Source organism: Urocampus carinirostris, chromosome 14, assembly GCF_059441175.1.
Source record: "Urocampus carinirostris isolate Australia breed hairy pipefish chromosome 14, RoL_Ucar_1.0, whole genome shotgun sequence".
Lineage (NCBI taxonomy): Eukaryota > Metazoa > Chordata > Actinopteri > Syngnathiformes > Syngnathidae > Urocampus > Urocampus carinirostris.
The window spans coordinates 39006128-39022881 of record NC_142362.1 but is presented as its reverse complement, the minus strand read 5'-3'; the positions used below and the strand labels follow the sequence as shown (position 1 = coordinate 39022881).

The following is a 16754-nucleotide window of genomic DNA, read 5'->3' as shown; positions in this document are numbered from 1 at the left end:
GTACCCGTCCCACCAAGGATCCACATTCAGGCTGGACTGGATGATGAGGCTTTTATTTCAGTTACTGCAATGAGTCAAGTCAAGTCATTTTTATTTGAAAAGCTCTTAATCACAAGTCTCAAAGGGCTTCACAGACTACAGATTATTGTAAACCACAGAGTATTATTACACCATCCCCTGATCTAAAACCTACATGAGGGCAAGGAAAATCTGAAAAACCTCAACATGAGGAAAATGAAAAAACCTTGATAAGGTACTGCACATGAGGTAATCACCCTTCCAGGATGACCAGGCTGGAATGGATGTTGCAATAAAAAATAATACACAGATATTGTCAATATGAAATATTGGTCATTCATAAGCTATTGAATAGAAGTGTGTTTTAAGCCTAGATTTAAAGTTCCACTGAGATTGCAGATCGAATCTCAGGAGGAAGCGCATTCCACAGCACCAGGCCCTGAATGGAGAATGCTATTGAACCTGCGGTTCTCTTCTTGGCTCTTGGGATCACTAGTAGACCAGCATTTTCAGAGTAAAGGCTCCAGACCGGAACATAGGGTAAATTAAATCTGAAAGATATGAGGGAGCAAGTCATCTGCGTAGCAATGGAAACTGATATTATACTTTTGAATAATATTACCTAATGGAAGCATGTATATGCTAAAAAGAAGGGGGCCAAGTACTGAACCCTGCGGAACACCTCAGGTAACATTAAAGGGCTCCGATGTCATTTCACCATAGTTAACAACACAGTGCGTCCTGTCAAAAGCAGTGTCAAAAGCAGCAGAACTAAGGTCCAGCATGAAGCGGCAGAGTCCAATGTCAGTAGAAGATCATTGGTTACCTTAATCAGAGCTTTCTCTGTAGACTGGTTAGCCCTGAATCCTGATTGCATTGATTCAAAAAGATTGTTCTCGGATATAAAATCATTCAGCTGCCGTGCCACAACTTTTTCAAGTACTTTAGAAAGAAACGGTAGGTTTGACACAGGTCTATAATTACATAAGCTTTCTGCATCAAGGTTGGGTCGTTTCAGTGTAGGTTTAATAACAGCGGACACCTGAGGAGAGTGATATGTTTATAATATTTAGAACTGAAGGTCAAGGACCCCAAAAAGACATTTAATAGGCGAACCCGGAAGCGGGTCAAACAGGCAAGTTGTCGGTTTGGCCGTATTCACTACCTGTTTAATATTACCGAGCGACAGATCACTAAATCGGGACAAATTCCCTGGACAGCCACCATATCGTGCATCTATAGATTTTAGCCCTTTAATATGTGATGTATTAACACTGTCTTTAGAAATTTCCTCCTGTATGCATTGAATCTTCTTATTAAAGAAGACCATAAAGTCATGGGCTGAATGGGTAGAACTATCTGGGATAATCTGTTGCCTTGTTAGTGATGCTACAGTGTCGAAAAGGATTTTGGGGTTATTCTTTTGTGACGCAATCACCTTCGAAAAGGTAGGCTGATTTTGCAGAGGCAAGGGCTGCTTTATACTTTAACAAGCTGTCACACCAGGTTTGACGAAAAACCTCAAGCTTGGTAGCGCGCCATTTTCTTTCAGATTTCCTGCATTCTTGTGTAAGGGATCTAGATTCATCAGTAAACCAAGGCGTACGTCTTTTAGGTCGTGATTTAAGCCGTATGGGTAATACTGAATCCAGGACACTAGGTCGCGCTAATTTCTGAAAAAATACTCAAACTTACTCCTCGTACCTCTAATAATTATAAGGCGTTCGAGGCTCTTGTTATGCGGTCCTCCCCATTGTCAATTTATGTTGTAACTATTTATCGCACAGCAGGACCATACTCAGTTTTCTTAGACCAGGGGTCGGGAACCTATGGCTCGCGAGCCATAAATGGCTCTTTCTATGAGTACCTGTGGCTCAGAGACCAATTTGATTGCATGCAAATTTTCTCCATCTCGTTGAATGCTTGAGCCATTAATCCTGTTCAGATACACGCAAAGCCAACCAAAGCTGAATTGCTATGCAGTACTTCGCAAAATATATAGGGCACGTTTTTCACTACAATTTACAGTCAAGGTGTCACAAAAACAAAAAACAAAACAAAACCTCGTTTTGGCTGTACAACACTAAAGAATCCTTTATATACAGTAAAAGCTCACTATATAATCTGTGTTCAGTGTTTAGATACCTTATGATGAATCCACGGAAAAAAAATGTAAAAACGCCAAAACAACGGAAACAAACTTAATGTTATTTGATTGGGTGAGTGGGAAGGATGGGTGGAGCTATGCAAAACGTGCAAGCACTCCCTCCCATCTCTCGCCCTACGCTGCGCCAAAGGCAAGCACATCGGGCTCCCTGTTTGCTGAATGTTGTGAGATTTTTACAAAATAACTGCTTGCATCTGGTTTTGAAACCAATATGCATGAAAAAAAGGGTCAAAATGAGTTTCACCGATCTTGAGAAATTGCAAGAAAGAGACAAGTTTAAAGTGGTATGTTTGTTGATTTTGGGACATGGGCTCTGACATTCTCTTTTCATATTTTTTTATCAAATCATCAAAAATAAATGTGCTGAAGACTAACCTTCTGGGGCGCGGGTTTAGCAATTTAGTAAATTTGTCTCATAATACATGGTGTGGCTCTTTCCCAAAACAAAATTAATATATTTTGCTTTTATGGCTCTTTGAGTCAAAAAGGTTCCGACCCCTGTCTTAGACGAATTTTCTGAACTGTTGTCTGACCTAGTAACCTATGCAGACAAAATAATAATTATGGGGGACTTTAACATTCATATGAACTCCCCACTCAGTTCACTTACTGTTGCGTTTCAGTCTCTAATTGATACATTTGGTTTTAATCAACTGGTTGATTTGCCAACTCATAAAGATGGAAACACGCTAGACTTGGTTCTGACTCGAGGAGTTTCAACCTCAAACATGACGGAGTTACCGTGTACTACCGTTATTTCTGATCATTATTTAGTTACATTTGAGGTGCTAGCTAAATGTAGTATTAAAAAAGCTGAGGGATTTAGCGGACGCAATATAAGCACTGGCACAGTTTCTGAGCTCTCTGATCTTCTTTCAGGAGCAGTTGCGTCCTTTCCTTTATACAAAGGCTCTATCGACTCACTCATGAATGAGTTCAATGCTACCCTGGCAATGTCCTGGATTCAGTAGCGCCCATTGGGCTTAAATCACGACCTAAAAGACTTCGTTTACTGATGAAACTAGATCCTTAAACAACAATGCAGGAAATCTGAAAGAAAATGGCGCGCTACCAAGCTTGAGGTTTTCCGTCAAACCTGATGTGACAGCTTGTTAAAGTATAAAGCAGCCCTTGCCTCTGCAAAATCAGCCTACCTTGCGAAGGTGATTGCATCACAAAAGAATAACCCCAAAATCCTTTTCTACACTGTAGCATCGCTAACAAGGCAACAGATTATCCCAGATAGTTCTACCCATTCAGCCCATGACTTTATGGTCTTCTTAAATAAGAAGATTCAATGCATACAGGAAGACATTTCTAAAAACAGTGTTAATACAACACATATTAAAGGGCTGAAATCGATAGATGCACGACATGGTGGCTGTCCAGGGAATTCGTCCCGATTTAGTGATCTGTCACTCGATAATCCTAAACAGGTGGTGAATACGGCCAAACCGACGACTTGCCTGTTCGACCCCCTTCCGGGTTCGCTTATTAAAGGGTTTTTTGGGGTCCTTGGACCTTCAATTCTAAATATTATAAACATATCACTCTCCTCAGGTGTAGTTCCAGCGGCTTTTAAGTCCGCTGTTATCGAACCTACACTGAAACGACCCAACCTTGATCCAGAAAGCTTATGTAATTATAGATCTGTGTCAAACCTACCGTTTCTTTCTAAAGTACCTGAAAAAGTAGTGGCACAGCAACTGAATGATTTTATATCCGAGAACAATCTTTTTGAATCAATGCAATCAGGATTCAGGGCTAACCACTCTACTGAGACAGCTCTGATTAAGGTAACCAATGATCTTCTACTGGCAATGGACTCTGGCGCTTCATCACTTTTGCTGCTGCTGCTGGACCTTAGTGCTGCTTTTGACACTGTTGGACCATGATATCTTACTAGAACGGTTGGAAAAATGGATTGGTCTTTCAAGAACCGTCCTCTCATGGTTCAGATCCTACCTCTCAGATAGGACGCACTGTGTTAAATATGGCGAAATGACATCTGAGCCTTTTAGTGCTACCTGTCGTGTTCCGCAGGGTTCAGTACTTGGCCCCCTTCTTTTAGGCATTTACATGCTTCCATGAGGTGATATTATTCGCAAGTATAACATCAGTTTCCATTGCTACGCAGATTACATTCAACTATATCTTCTGTTGGAGGAATCTGCCACACTAAATTGTGGAATATTGGAGGCTTGCCTCACTGAGATAAAAGAGTGGATGTCACTCAATTTATTGCGTCCTAACTCTGAAAACACCGAAATGTTAGTTATTGGTCCATCTAAATGCCGTGACTTATTCTCAAAAACTGCTGTGATCATTGACAAATGTCACATCACACAGAGTGACTCAGTTAAAAATTTAGGTGTCATATTTGACCCCGATCTGTCCTTTCACACACACGTGAAGAAAATTACTAGAACCGCTTTCTTCCATCTTCGCAACATTGCTAAAATTTGTCCTATGCTTTCTCAGTCCGATGCGGATTATAATTCACGCGTTTGATACCTCCCGTCTCGATTACTGTAACGCACTACTCTCCGGTCTCCCGAAGTCCAGAATCAAGAGTCTTCAGCTGGTACAAAATGCTGCAGCGAGGCTTTTAACTAGGACAGGAAAGTCTGATCACATTACGCCGATTTTAGCTAACCTACATTGGCTCCCTGTTAGCCTAAGATGTGATTTCTCTTGGTATTATACAAAATCAAACATGGACTTGCTCCCTCATATCTTTCAGATTTGATTTCCCCCTATGTTCCAGTCCAAAGCCTTCGTTCTGAAAGCGCTGGTCTACTGGTGATCCTAAGAGCCAAGTAAAGTTCCGCAGGTCCGAGAGTGTTCTCCATCCGGGCACAGGTGCTGTGGAATGCTCTTCCCCCTGAGATCCGATCTGCAACCTCAGTGGAAATGTTTAAATCTAAGCTTAAAACACACTTATACTCTAAGGCATATGAATAACCTATATTTTTTGTTGACAATATCTCTGTACTATTTGTAATTGCAGCATCCATTGCAGCCTGGTCATCCTGAAAGGGGGATTACCACATGTGCGGTCCCTTCTCAGGGTTTCTTCATTTTCCTCATGTTGAGGTTTTCGAGTTTTTCCTTGCCCTCATGTTGATTTCAGATCAGGGGATGGTGTAATAATAGTCTGAAATAATAGTATGTGCAATAACCTGTGCAGCCCTTTGAGACTCTTTGTGATTAAGGGCTATACAAATAAAAATGACTTGACTTGACTAGATGAATAAAAAAGAAGCTGAAGAGAGCACTTCAGTTAAGGACTCTTATTACAAAGTTACAAAGGAAAATAGAGTATATTCTGGGCAGGTTGATCAGGGGAGTGTTCTGCCACCAAAGGCATGTAAAAATGACTGAACAGTTTTTATAGGAAAGGGTTGAGGATTTGCAAAATGAAACAAACAGGCAAAGAAAGGAACTTACAAGACAAAGGGACCTTTGTTAGAACTGGACACAACTGGATTTTGAAGGTTGTATGGTAAGGGCTGCCTTATCAGAAAACCATTACTGGGAAAGTAATGATATGAAAAGATACATTTAAACATCATATGAATGCAGAAAGTAAATACAGCAAGTAAATACTTATTTCAAAAATGTGGATGAACATAAGTGCATTCTCATCTCATCTCATCAGGAGCCCATCCCAGCCATCTCCGGGCAGTGGGCAGGGGACACCCTGAACTGGTTGCCAGCCAATCGCAGGGCACACGGGGACAGACAACTCACTCGCTCAGTCACACCTAGGGACAATTTGGACCAGCCAATTCACCTGAAATGCATGTCTTTGGGATGTGGGAGGAAACCGGAGTGCCCGGAGGAAACCCACGCAAGCACGGGGAGAACATACTAACTCCGCACAGTAAGGCCGGTAGCTGGATTTGAACCCACACAGGAGGTTCCCACGACCTCAGAACTGTGCCGCACACGCGCTAACCACTGCGCTGCCGTGCTGCCCCATATGTGCATTCTGTGAAGCCCTTTGAGACACTTCGTGATTTAGGGCTATACAAATAAAAATGACTTGACTTGACTTGACTTGACATTCATTACAACTAAATTAACAATGTGATGATCAAATTAGTAATGACTTGGTTAAATAATAAAACTAATATAAAACTGTTAAACTCATTCAATTATGATCACATTTTAAGTGACCCATTTTAATCATCTCGCAAAGTCCAACATCCCGCTATATACTGTAAACACATCTGCCTCAAAAAAGATTATTTTAGTCCTGAAATTTAGTGATTACACACTTTAAGTGGGTGGGCCTTAGGATCCTTGAAACATTGCGTAGGAAGAAAAATGAACTGGCTGCAATTTTTTATTAAGAGTACTTGCAGTCCATTAGGTATGCATAAATCAGGAAGTGTGTGTCTGTGTGTGTAGAAAAGAAAGGTAAAACTCTATCCCGCCCCAAATTCTTTATTATTACAAAGTTTAATTTGAGACATAGTTCATTGTGGATCAGGTTTTGAACCTTCAGCCAGAGTGGCCTGGTGCTCTTCTCTCCTTAGCTTCTCCACAACTTTTTCTTTGCTCTTGAATCCTTTTTCACACGGAGCCCGCTTTTGCTGCTCTTTCTCAAGTGCTTTTTCCATCTCAGTGTAGTAGTCAAGGGCCTTCCTTACTGGGTCAATGATGTGTTGCTGTTGGATTACAAAAAAAAAAAATCAATAACAGTGATGTCAAGACTTACATTATGCCGAAATGTTGGGCCGTTGCCAGACATGGGTCTTAAGGGGTGGCACATAAAATGCTTGGGGTAGGGGATCACAACCAATGTTCCCTCTAAACTTGTGTTCCTACAAAGTCTGGAAGCGTCACTTGGAATAAAGGTGAGCAACATCAATCTTAAGTGTGGCAAACAATTTTGCTAATGTATATTGGAAAGGTTGTAGGCGCCAGAAATGTCATTTGTTTTTACAAAAATATTTACAAGAGATTTCCATTAATTAAAAAAGTATATTTTGTTACATAATACTAACATTTTGGGGATTTATTTAGTCGGTTGCACAATAGGAGTACAATGTTGGCAACAAGATTGACTTGATATATCTGGAAATAATTTGAATGCAACACAAGACCGTTCAAGAGACCCCAAAAAACTGGTAATTTTGTTTTCAAAAGTACATAAACTATGATATAAACTTGCATGTTTTAAAATACTCATTGGTCAAGAAATCTGCACTAATTTTACATAACATTAGCCTACCTAGAAGGATCTGACATCTGACATATTTGTTGGCCTTCTATACAGGTACCCACCACAAAAAACATTTTTTATTTCCTTTTTCACTTCTATTTCCTTTTTTCTTTTTCTCTTTTTTTTTTGCTTTTTTTGTTTTGTCTTATGTTCACCATTTTCTTCTTTATCTTTTCTTTTTTCTTGTTTTTCTTTGTTTATTTTGTTTATTTTTGTCTTTTTCATCCATCCATCCATCAATTATCTTCCGCTTATCTGAGGTCGGGTCGCGGGGGCAGCAGCCTTAAAAGGGAAGCCCAGACGTCCCTATCCCCAGCCACCTCCCCCGACGGGATCCCGAGGCGTTCCCAAGCCAGCAGAGAGACATAGTCTCTCCAGCGTGTCCTGGGTCGTCCTCGGGGCCTCCTGCCGGTGGGACATGCCCGGAAAATTCCATGCACCCTCAAGGACCCTGAAGAGTGTGTAGAGCTGGTCCAGTGTTCCACGGCCAGGACGAAAACCACACTGTTCCTCCTGAATCCAAATTTCGACCTCCCGGCGGACCCTCCTCTCCAGTAACCCTGAATAGACCTTACTAGGGAGACTGAGAAGTGTGAATCCCCTGTAGTTGGAACACACTCTCCGGTCCCCCTTCTTAAAGAGGGGGACCACCACCCCAGTCTGCCAGTCCAGAGGCACTGTCCCCAATGTCCACGCGATGTTGCAGAGGCGTGTCAACCATGACACGCCCACAACATCCAGAGCCTTAATGAACTCTGGGCCGATCTCATTGACCCCCGGGGCCCTGCCACCGAGGAGCTTTTTGACCACCTTGGTGACTTCAACCCCAGAGATGCGGGAGCCCAACTCAGAGTCCTCCGACTCTGCTCACCCAGAAGAAGACGTGTCGGTGGGATTGAGGAGGTCTTCGAAGTACTCCGCCCACCGATTCACAACGTCCCGGGTCGAGGTCAGCAGCGCCCCACGGGCACTATACACAGTGTCAATGGCACGCCGCTTCCCTCCCTAAGACGCCGGATGGTGGACCTGAATTTCCTCGAAGCCGTTCGGAAGTCGGTTTCCATGGCCTCGCCAAACTCCTCCCATGCCCGAGTTTTTGCCTCGGCAACCGCCGAAGCTGCATTCCGCTTGGCCAGCCGATACCTGCCAGCTGCTTCCCACAGGCCAGGAAGGCTCGGTAAGACTCTTTCTTCAGCTTGACGGCATCCCTTACCGCCGGTGACCACCAACCGGTTGCCTCTGCTGCAGGCACTGACTACCTTACGGCCACAGCTCCGGTCGGCCCTTTCAACAATGGAGGCGCGGAACATGGTCCACTCGGACTCAATGTCCCCCGCCTCCCTCGGGACATGGGCAAAGTTCTGCCGCAGGTGTGAATTGAAACTTCTTCTGACAGGCAATGTTCCCTCTAATTTTCTACGGGTCTGAGCATTCACACAAAGTCGGTGAGCAACGCTTGAAACAACAGTGAGCAACCATAATCCCAAGTGTGGCAAAATAATTAATGATCAAACATGTCCAAAACTTGACATTTTGCTGATTTTCCGGCAATGCAAAATTTTTTTTCTCTTTTGAAAAAATTGACTCATGTACTATTGCAAAAGTTGTACGGCCTACAAACGTCGTTTGTTCTTACAATTCTTTCACAAGATATCCATTTCTTTTTTTGAACATTCAATTGTGTATATTATATATTATTTTAGAAACTTATTCTGATATGTTTTGTACAAGCAAATGAGAAAAGAAGGGGCGGGGCAAACGCGGGCTGACGGGAAGTGGAGTAAAGGTGAGACGTGTTTGTGGATGCGGCCGACAATAGTGGATATATATTTTTCCCACCCTTACCTTTGGAAATAAACACTTTTTTTCCTGGGATTACTTTCAACGGGCACCTAATATACTAAATAATTATGGCTATGTATAGTATTATACAATAGTGCAAAGAGTGCAAGAGTAGCAGCTAACCAGATGTGCAAAATGGGCAGTCAGGTAAACAAGTCAACGGGCACCTGGACTCTGCAGGTCTGCATTAAATGTTAAGTACCGGTATCATTTTCCGTTCATTTTGACGGCTGTGTTTCTTAGACTGTATCGGGTATGGGTTAATTTCGCGTTTGTATTGCGTTTTTTAAATGTGGGCGCATGCGGCTAATATACAGGTGCGGCTTGTGTATGTACAAAATCGGTTTCCCCCCCGAAATGTGGTGGGTGCCCGAGTGTCCAGAACATGCGGCTTGAGGTCCGACAAAACGACGACAAAACAGATCATTTAGTGAGCTAAGCTGAAGAAGCCGGTTCTTGACAAACTCTACTAACTTTACTTTTCAACTTCGTTCGACATTGACTTCAAAATACCGCATTTAGGACACAACGTCAGGGGAACCCGTGTATTTTTACCTTTTTGCACTGTAACTTTGACTTAAGTCGCTTCTTAATTAGTAATTTTGATCCCTCATTTTTGTGCGCTGGCTAGATTTTCTTGTGCGCTGAGAATGTGCGAGCAGTGGGCAATAGCGCACGCGCCCAGCTTAGAGGGAACACTGCTGATAGGTGATTCTGCTAGCCGTTCCCAACAGACCCTCACAACACGCTTGGGTCTGCCGGGTCGGACCGGCATCTTCCCTCACCATCGGAGCCAACTCACCACCAGGTGGTGATCAGTTGACAGCTCCGCACCTCTCTTCACCCGAGTGTCCAGAGCATGCAGCCGGAGGTCAGACGAAACGACGACAAAGCCGATCATCAAACTACGGCCTAGGGTATCCTGGTGCCAAGTGCACATATGGACACCCTTATGTCTGAACATGGTGTTCGTTATGGACAAACCATGACGGGCACAGAAGTCCAATAACAAAACACTCGGGTTCAGGTCAGAGGGGGGCGTTCTCCAGAGTGGAAGAGAGTCCAACCCCTCTCGAGAGGACTGGTACCAGAGCCCAAGCCGTGCGTGGAGGTGAGTCAGACTATATCTAGTCGGAATTTCTCAACCTCACCCACCAACTCGGGCTCCTTCCCTGCCAGAGAGGTAACGTTCCATGTCCCAAAAGCCAGTTTTTGGAGCCAGGAATCGTCGCGCCAAGGACCCCTCCCTTGGCCGCTACCCAGCTCTCTGCGCACCCGACCCCTTTGCCCCCTCCTACAGGTGGTGAGCCCATGGGAAGAGGGTCCCACGTCCTCCTTCGGGCTGTGCCCGGCCGGACCCCTTTGGGGCGAGCGCCTGGAGCCACCAGGCGCTCGCCAGCGGACCCCACCTCCAGGCCTGGCTCCAGAAGGGGGCCCCGGTAACCCGCATCCGGGCAAGGGAAATTGAGGACCAATGTTTTTTCTGGTCATAAGGGGTCTTATGATCTGCGTTTTGTCTGGCCACTCACCTAGAACCTGTTTGCCATGGGTGACCCTACCAGGGGGCTTAAAGCCCCCGACAACATAGCTCCTAGGATCATTGGGACACACAAACTCCTCCATCACGATAAGGTAGCAGATCATTCTAAAACATTAAAGCATTTTGAAAATTAAAACATGCTTTTGAAACATTGAAAATGTTGCAGAATTTAATTCTCTGAAGTTTGTTTTCTTCAGTTTTAGCCCTAATTTTTGGTTGCACAATACAATACAGACGCTCCCTTACTTATGACCTTTCGACTTATGAAAAAGGGTAGATACGAACATTTATTTCGGGATGTTGAAAAATATCTGGACATTGCTGTAAGTTAGATTTTGCATTGTAGGCACCTTTTTCCAAGTACAGGACATTACTGTGGTGCTTCTTTCCGGCGCTACCGGCATAAAGCGCTGTGAGAGGTCACGCAGCATCCGCGCAGAAGAAAAACATCCGCTTCGTCCGTGTGTAAACATTCTATACCAGGGGTCCGCAACCTTTTTGGTGTGGAGTGCCACTTTCAAATTTCCTTTTAATCAGTGTGCTACACCAAGATTAATGACTCGCACAACATTTTTTATATCCAACAGAGCTGTAATTTTACACCAGTGGATATACATTTAAATCGTATTACTGACCAATTTATATTCCACTATTCTTGTTCATCAATTAACTAAAAAATGAATGTGAACAACATGTGGAAAGGCCTGCAGCCATTTATGACTTCAACTTTTTACCATAAAAATTAACCAGAATCAACCATTCTTCATCAACTATAAACTACAATCAAAAAACAAGTACCATACCATTCATCAATGATAGCTTGTTGCAGAAAATATCAAAAATTGAAATAACAGCAGCAAAGCAGAAGGCCCCCACGCACATACACATGCTTCTTTAAAATATTCGCCATCAGTAAATGGTTTTCTGTGCTTTCCTATGCCGTGAGCAATGTGACAGCTTGCTTCAGTGGTGGGGTTTTTAGCTTTGACAAAGATCTTCAGGGTCTGTGTTTGCTTGCCGTACCTGGACACAGCGCATTTTAATGTCTCTGCTATGTCAGACTCATCCTTGAATTCATGTTCATGTTTCGTCTTGTAATGATGTGTAACACATGATGTGTGAGGTAAAACGCTCTCGAGGAATAATGCACAAACAGCGCGGTCATTTTTTTGCACAAAGCCCCAGTCATCTGTCCAGGCTGTCATGAAAGAACGAGATTTTCTCGCTGGAGGAGCTGTCATGATTCGTCCATTTATCGCGCGCCGGTGTTTCTGTGGCTGGGTTAAAACACAAATCTTTTCTCTCCTCTGCGCCGCGCAGACACACACAAAGCAAAGGAAGAGGGGCGCTACCGTAAAGCCTCTAAATAACACAGCGTGGAACTGAAAATGTCCAAATTTCAGGTAAAAATCAGCATTTAAAAAAAAAACAATCATTATTTTGCCGTGTGCTCGTGTGCCACTGGTTAATCCCTCACGTGCCAGCAGTGGCACGAGTGTCATAGGTTGCCGACCCCTGTTCTATACTGTCTATACTATATCTATTCGATCTCCAGCGCGCTAAGAACGTTGACGTTTTTATTAATATCTCGTGGATCCATTCAGTATAATTGGTATGAAGTGTGAAGAAAAGGCGAGCCGTTTCAACATTGGTACAACTATTATTAGCGCCAGTACGATGTTGCACAGCACTGTTTCCAGTGTTTTTCAGAGATGTGTTTCACGATTAGCTTTTTTTTTTTTTAAAGTGTACAGTTTATACTTGTATTTTGTAGTTTATTTGTTCTTGTTACACTGAAAAGTCAATATTTTTAATAAACGATTTTTTGCGTCATACAGGGATACCAGTTTCAAGTTGCTAATAATAAAAATTTAAAAAAAGAGTTCACTGCGGAATCAATAATTTCTGTTATTATATTATGTTATTATAATTTAGTAGAATAATATATTTTAAAAAGCATAGTCATTTGTTTTGTGCAGAAAATTATATTATCTGTAATATACTGCACCATTTTTTTCCTCTTTATTGTTTCTTTTTACTTCTTTTTTTTCCTGCCTTTTTTCTGATTTTTGTTCTCTATTTTCCTTTTTATTTTATTTGTATTTTTGATTTTCCTACCCTTTTAATTCTTTATTTATTTCTTTTTCCCCTTTTCCTAGAATTTCCTTTTTTCTCTCTTTTTCCTTTTTTTGTTTTTTCTTTTTCTTTTTCTTCTTCTGTTTGTCTTTTTCAGATTGCCCTGAAAATCCAGTTTTCTGTTGGTGGGCGAAGTGTGTCCATGGTTGGGCACTAGCCCACCCTTGCCCCAACCAACCTGGTAACACACCTGCTGAAATATGATTACCTCCAAACAGGGAAAGAGGTTGGCAAGCTCGATGAAGAGAGGCAAAAGCACAAATCGGATGAAGCCAGTTTGAGATGAAGGTTTGGTTATCTTGTCCCTGTCCATAAAAGGGGTGACAGGTAGTCCCTCTAACTTCTCCACATCACTCTGAGGACCACACAAAATGCAATTTATTGTTTTAATTCATGATTCTCAATGAACTGTTTGTCCTTCTGTCAATAGTGTTGTGAATAACAGCCGTTACGTAATGGGGTAATCCGACTCATTTCATCCGCCGTTACAGTGCCGTTATAGTTACTGGCGGTCAAAAGCATTGCAGGTTACCCACCAATCAACAGCTCCGAGACGCCTTTTTGCTCTTATGATTGCATTTTTGGGGGTTTTCATGTTGTTGACTTTACAATTGTTGAGCATCAAAAAGGTTAAAATTGTTTTATATTTTATCTTTTTGTCATCGATTTGTAAAGAATTTCAATATATTTACTGTGTTTTTCAGAGTTAATGTGTATATATATATATATATATATATATATATATATATACATATATATATACACACACACACACATTTAGGGCAGCACGGCGGCGCGGTGGTTAGCGCATGTGCGGCACAGTTCTGAGGTCCGGTTTCCTCCCACATTCCCAAAAAACATCCATTTTAGGTTAATTGGCCGGTCCAAATCGTCCCTAGGTGTGAATGAGCGAGCGAATTGTCTGTCCCTGTGTGCCCTGCGACTGGCTGGCAACCAGTTCAGGGTGTCCCCTGCCAGAAGATATCTGAGATTGGCTCCAGCACCCCCGCGACCCTACTGAGGATAAGCGGTGCAGATAATGGATATATATATATATATATATATATATATCGATATGTGTATATGCATATGTATATAAACCGTAATATTTTTTCTTCTTTTATCTCTTTGTTATTATATTTATATATATTTTCTGTATTTTCATTTTTGGCTTTATTTTCGCCCCCTTTTTTAAGTCATTCTGTGCATTATGTTACATAGTAATTGGTGAGTAGGGATTAAATTAACAAAAACAACCAGAAAAGCCGTTTGGGACCCAAAACATCTGAGACAAAAGCCTGTGAGCCGAGACAAAAAAGCTGGTAGTATAAAAAAAAATTAATTCCAACTCTACGAGTAAATGCGGTGTTTCGTTTTATGTCAAAAAATTTCAAATTCTTTGACATACAACTTCTTTTCAAAGTAACGGAAGTAGTTACTTTTCCTGGTCACTAGTACCTTTTACTATAGAGTAATTCAGGTACTAACTTAGTTACTTTTTGGAAGAAGCATTTTGTAACTATAATTATTTTTTCAAAGTAACGTGCCCAACACTGGTGGTCAAAAAAGTCCTGATAAGTCTTATGTATGAGGAATGTCGATCACCTGGTTGTAAAATTCTTGTAAAAGACAATCAAGCCAGGGCTCCGCCACCTCCATGGGACGTGCTTCATTGGAGATGTCACTTACTTTGATCAGAATCATCTTTAGCTGCAAACATGAGTAACCGAAAGTCTTTAGCATAGGCTTTGTCGGTTAAGAAGCAAACAACTGAAAAGGGAATTGTTTTGTGTATGTGTGTCTGTGTTACTTTACTTGACAATATCACAAAAACACAGATGATAAAATACATGAATAGATGCAAATCGGAAAGTGCTTCTTGTTTAAATGTGAAGTTAGTAATGAATGTCAAAGAAAGTGTGGCTTTGTAAACTATTGTACAACCTTTCTGGACTAGTCAAGTCAAGTCATTTTTATTTGTATAGCCCTTAATCACAAAGAGTCTCAAAGGGCGTCACAGGTTATTACACAGACTATTTTTTCAGACTATTATTACACCATCCCCTGATCTGAAACCAACATGAGGGCAAGGAATAACTCAACAACCTCAACATGAGGAAAATGAAGAAACCTTGAGAAGGGGCCGCACATGTGTCATCCCCCTTTCATGATTACCAGACAGCATAGGACGTTGCAATCACAAATAATACAGAGATATTGTCCAATAAAAGTATAAGTTATTCAGAAGCTATAGAGTAGAAGTGTGTTTTAAGAGTTTCAAAGGACTAAATTCAAAGGACTAGAAAATCGTATGGTACTCATTCCGCGGAGCTCTTTGTGTTTTTTTGGTCGCTTGGTCAAAAGTTTTTTTTGCTTAACCCTCTTCTTACAATTTTTTTTTTTTTTTTTTAAATCAAGTAGTTCTCCAAAACATCCCCAAGGTGGCAGTAACTTCCCACAATGGTATCTCACAGTCATCCACGTGTGGCAACAGAACAATCACAGGCAAAAAATGACACAGATGGAGAATAAGTAATGCATTTTATAAAGCTTTTTTTTTTAATCTGTAACCGATGTAAAAAAAAAAAAACCAGCAACATTTGAATTCATGTAGGGGCTTCAAGATGATTCATTTTTTCGACTATGCAATTAAGTGGACGGTAAAAGGGCTTGTTGCATGCAATAAAACTGTGGGGTGTCAAACATGCTTTTAATACAAAAAATATATATTAGAAGAGTGTATTAACAGAGTAACAGAGTAAGAGTATATCATGAATTGTTATGTGTGCTTTTCCAAAGTTATTAGACCTAGCCTGTTTCTTTTTGGCAAAGAACTTCTGCTTATGAAAAAACTCACAAGGTACGGATGAAGCAAGGATGCATAGATGTGGATGATAGCAAGTTTGTAAAGGATTGGAAGTGCATATTCTGTTATTCCCAGTAATGAAGGTGACTTTCGAATATTTTATTTCGAACCAACCAGTGAATCATGTCTCGAATTATTCACATGGTACACCTCTTTCCTCATCAACACACACTTGACTTGCCGTTCACGAACCACTCGTCTAAAATACTCATCAAACGCTGCAGGCTTTTGAGCCGAGGAGCTCATTAATGTCAGTTTTATTGTCGTTTTTGACCGGTTACTTGTTATTGATGATGATTTTGTTATTAAATGCCATCTGCTTTTGAGCACCTTGCCTCTTTCTGCTTCCTGTGTTTGGGTCCACCACAACCACATCACTATTAGACCAAACCTCATCTCATCTCATTAGCCGTACCGCTTATCGTCATTAGGGTCGCGGGGGGGCTGGAGCCCATCCCAGCCATCTCCGGGCAGTGGGCAGGGGACACCCTGAACTGGTTGCCAGCCAATCGCAGGGCACACAGGGACAGACAACTCAATCGCTCATTCACACCTAGGGACAATTTGGCCAATTCACCTGAAATGCATGTTTTTGGAATGTGGGAGGAAACCGGAGTGCCCGGAGGAAACCCACGCAAGCACGGGGAGAACATACAAACTCTGCACAGGAAGTCTGGAGTTGGATTTGAACCCACGACAGGTTCCCATGACGAACTGTGCCGCACAAGCGCAACCTGTTGTGTTGAAAATGAGGTGGAAGAAATATACAGTGCTGCTATGCCCAAGTACTTTGCAAAAACCTAGGTTAAAAGATGCAGTACAAAAATAAAGTAGTCGTCAATAGTCTTCTTCATAAGATCAGAACATTTTATATTGGTCTCCATATCCAGACAATTAGACAATTTTTCTTATTTGAAGTATAAATTTTCTTATTTTACTAGATAAAACATCA

The 16754-nt window shown here is 41.8% G+C and overlaps 1 protein-coding gene across 1 annotated transcript in view; it reads right to left on the bottom strand.

Moving 5' to 3' along the window:
* Nucleotides 1-6621: 6621 nt before the first annotated feature.
* Nucleotides 6622-16754, bottom strand: part of LOC148353397 (high affinity cGMP-specific 3',5'-cyclic phosphodiesterase 9A) — a 36286-nt gene continuing 26153 nt past the window's right edge. Inside the window, exons 12-14 of the mRNA XM_088352614.1 lie at nt 14542-14646; nt 13145-13291; nt 6622-6861 (exon numbers count right to left, since the gene is read on the bottom strand). Coding sequence (XP_088208740.1) covers nt 6670-6861; nt 13145-13291; nt 14542-14646 — 444 coding nt within the window. The 3' untranslated portion in view covers nt 6622-6669. The remainder of the gene's footprint in view (nt 6862-13144; nt 13292-14541; nt 14647-16754) is intronic.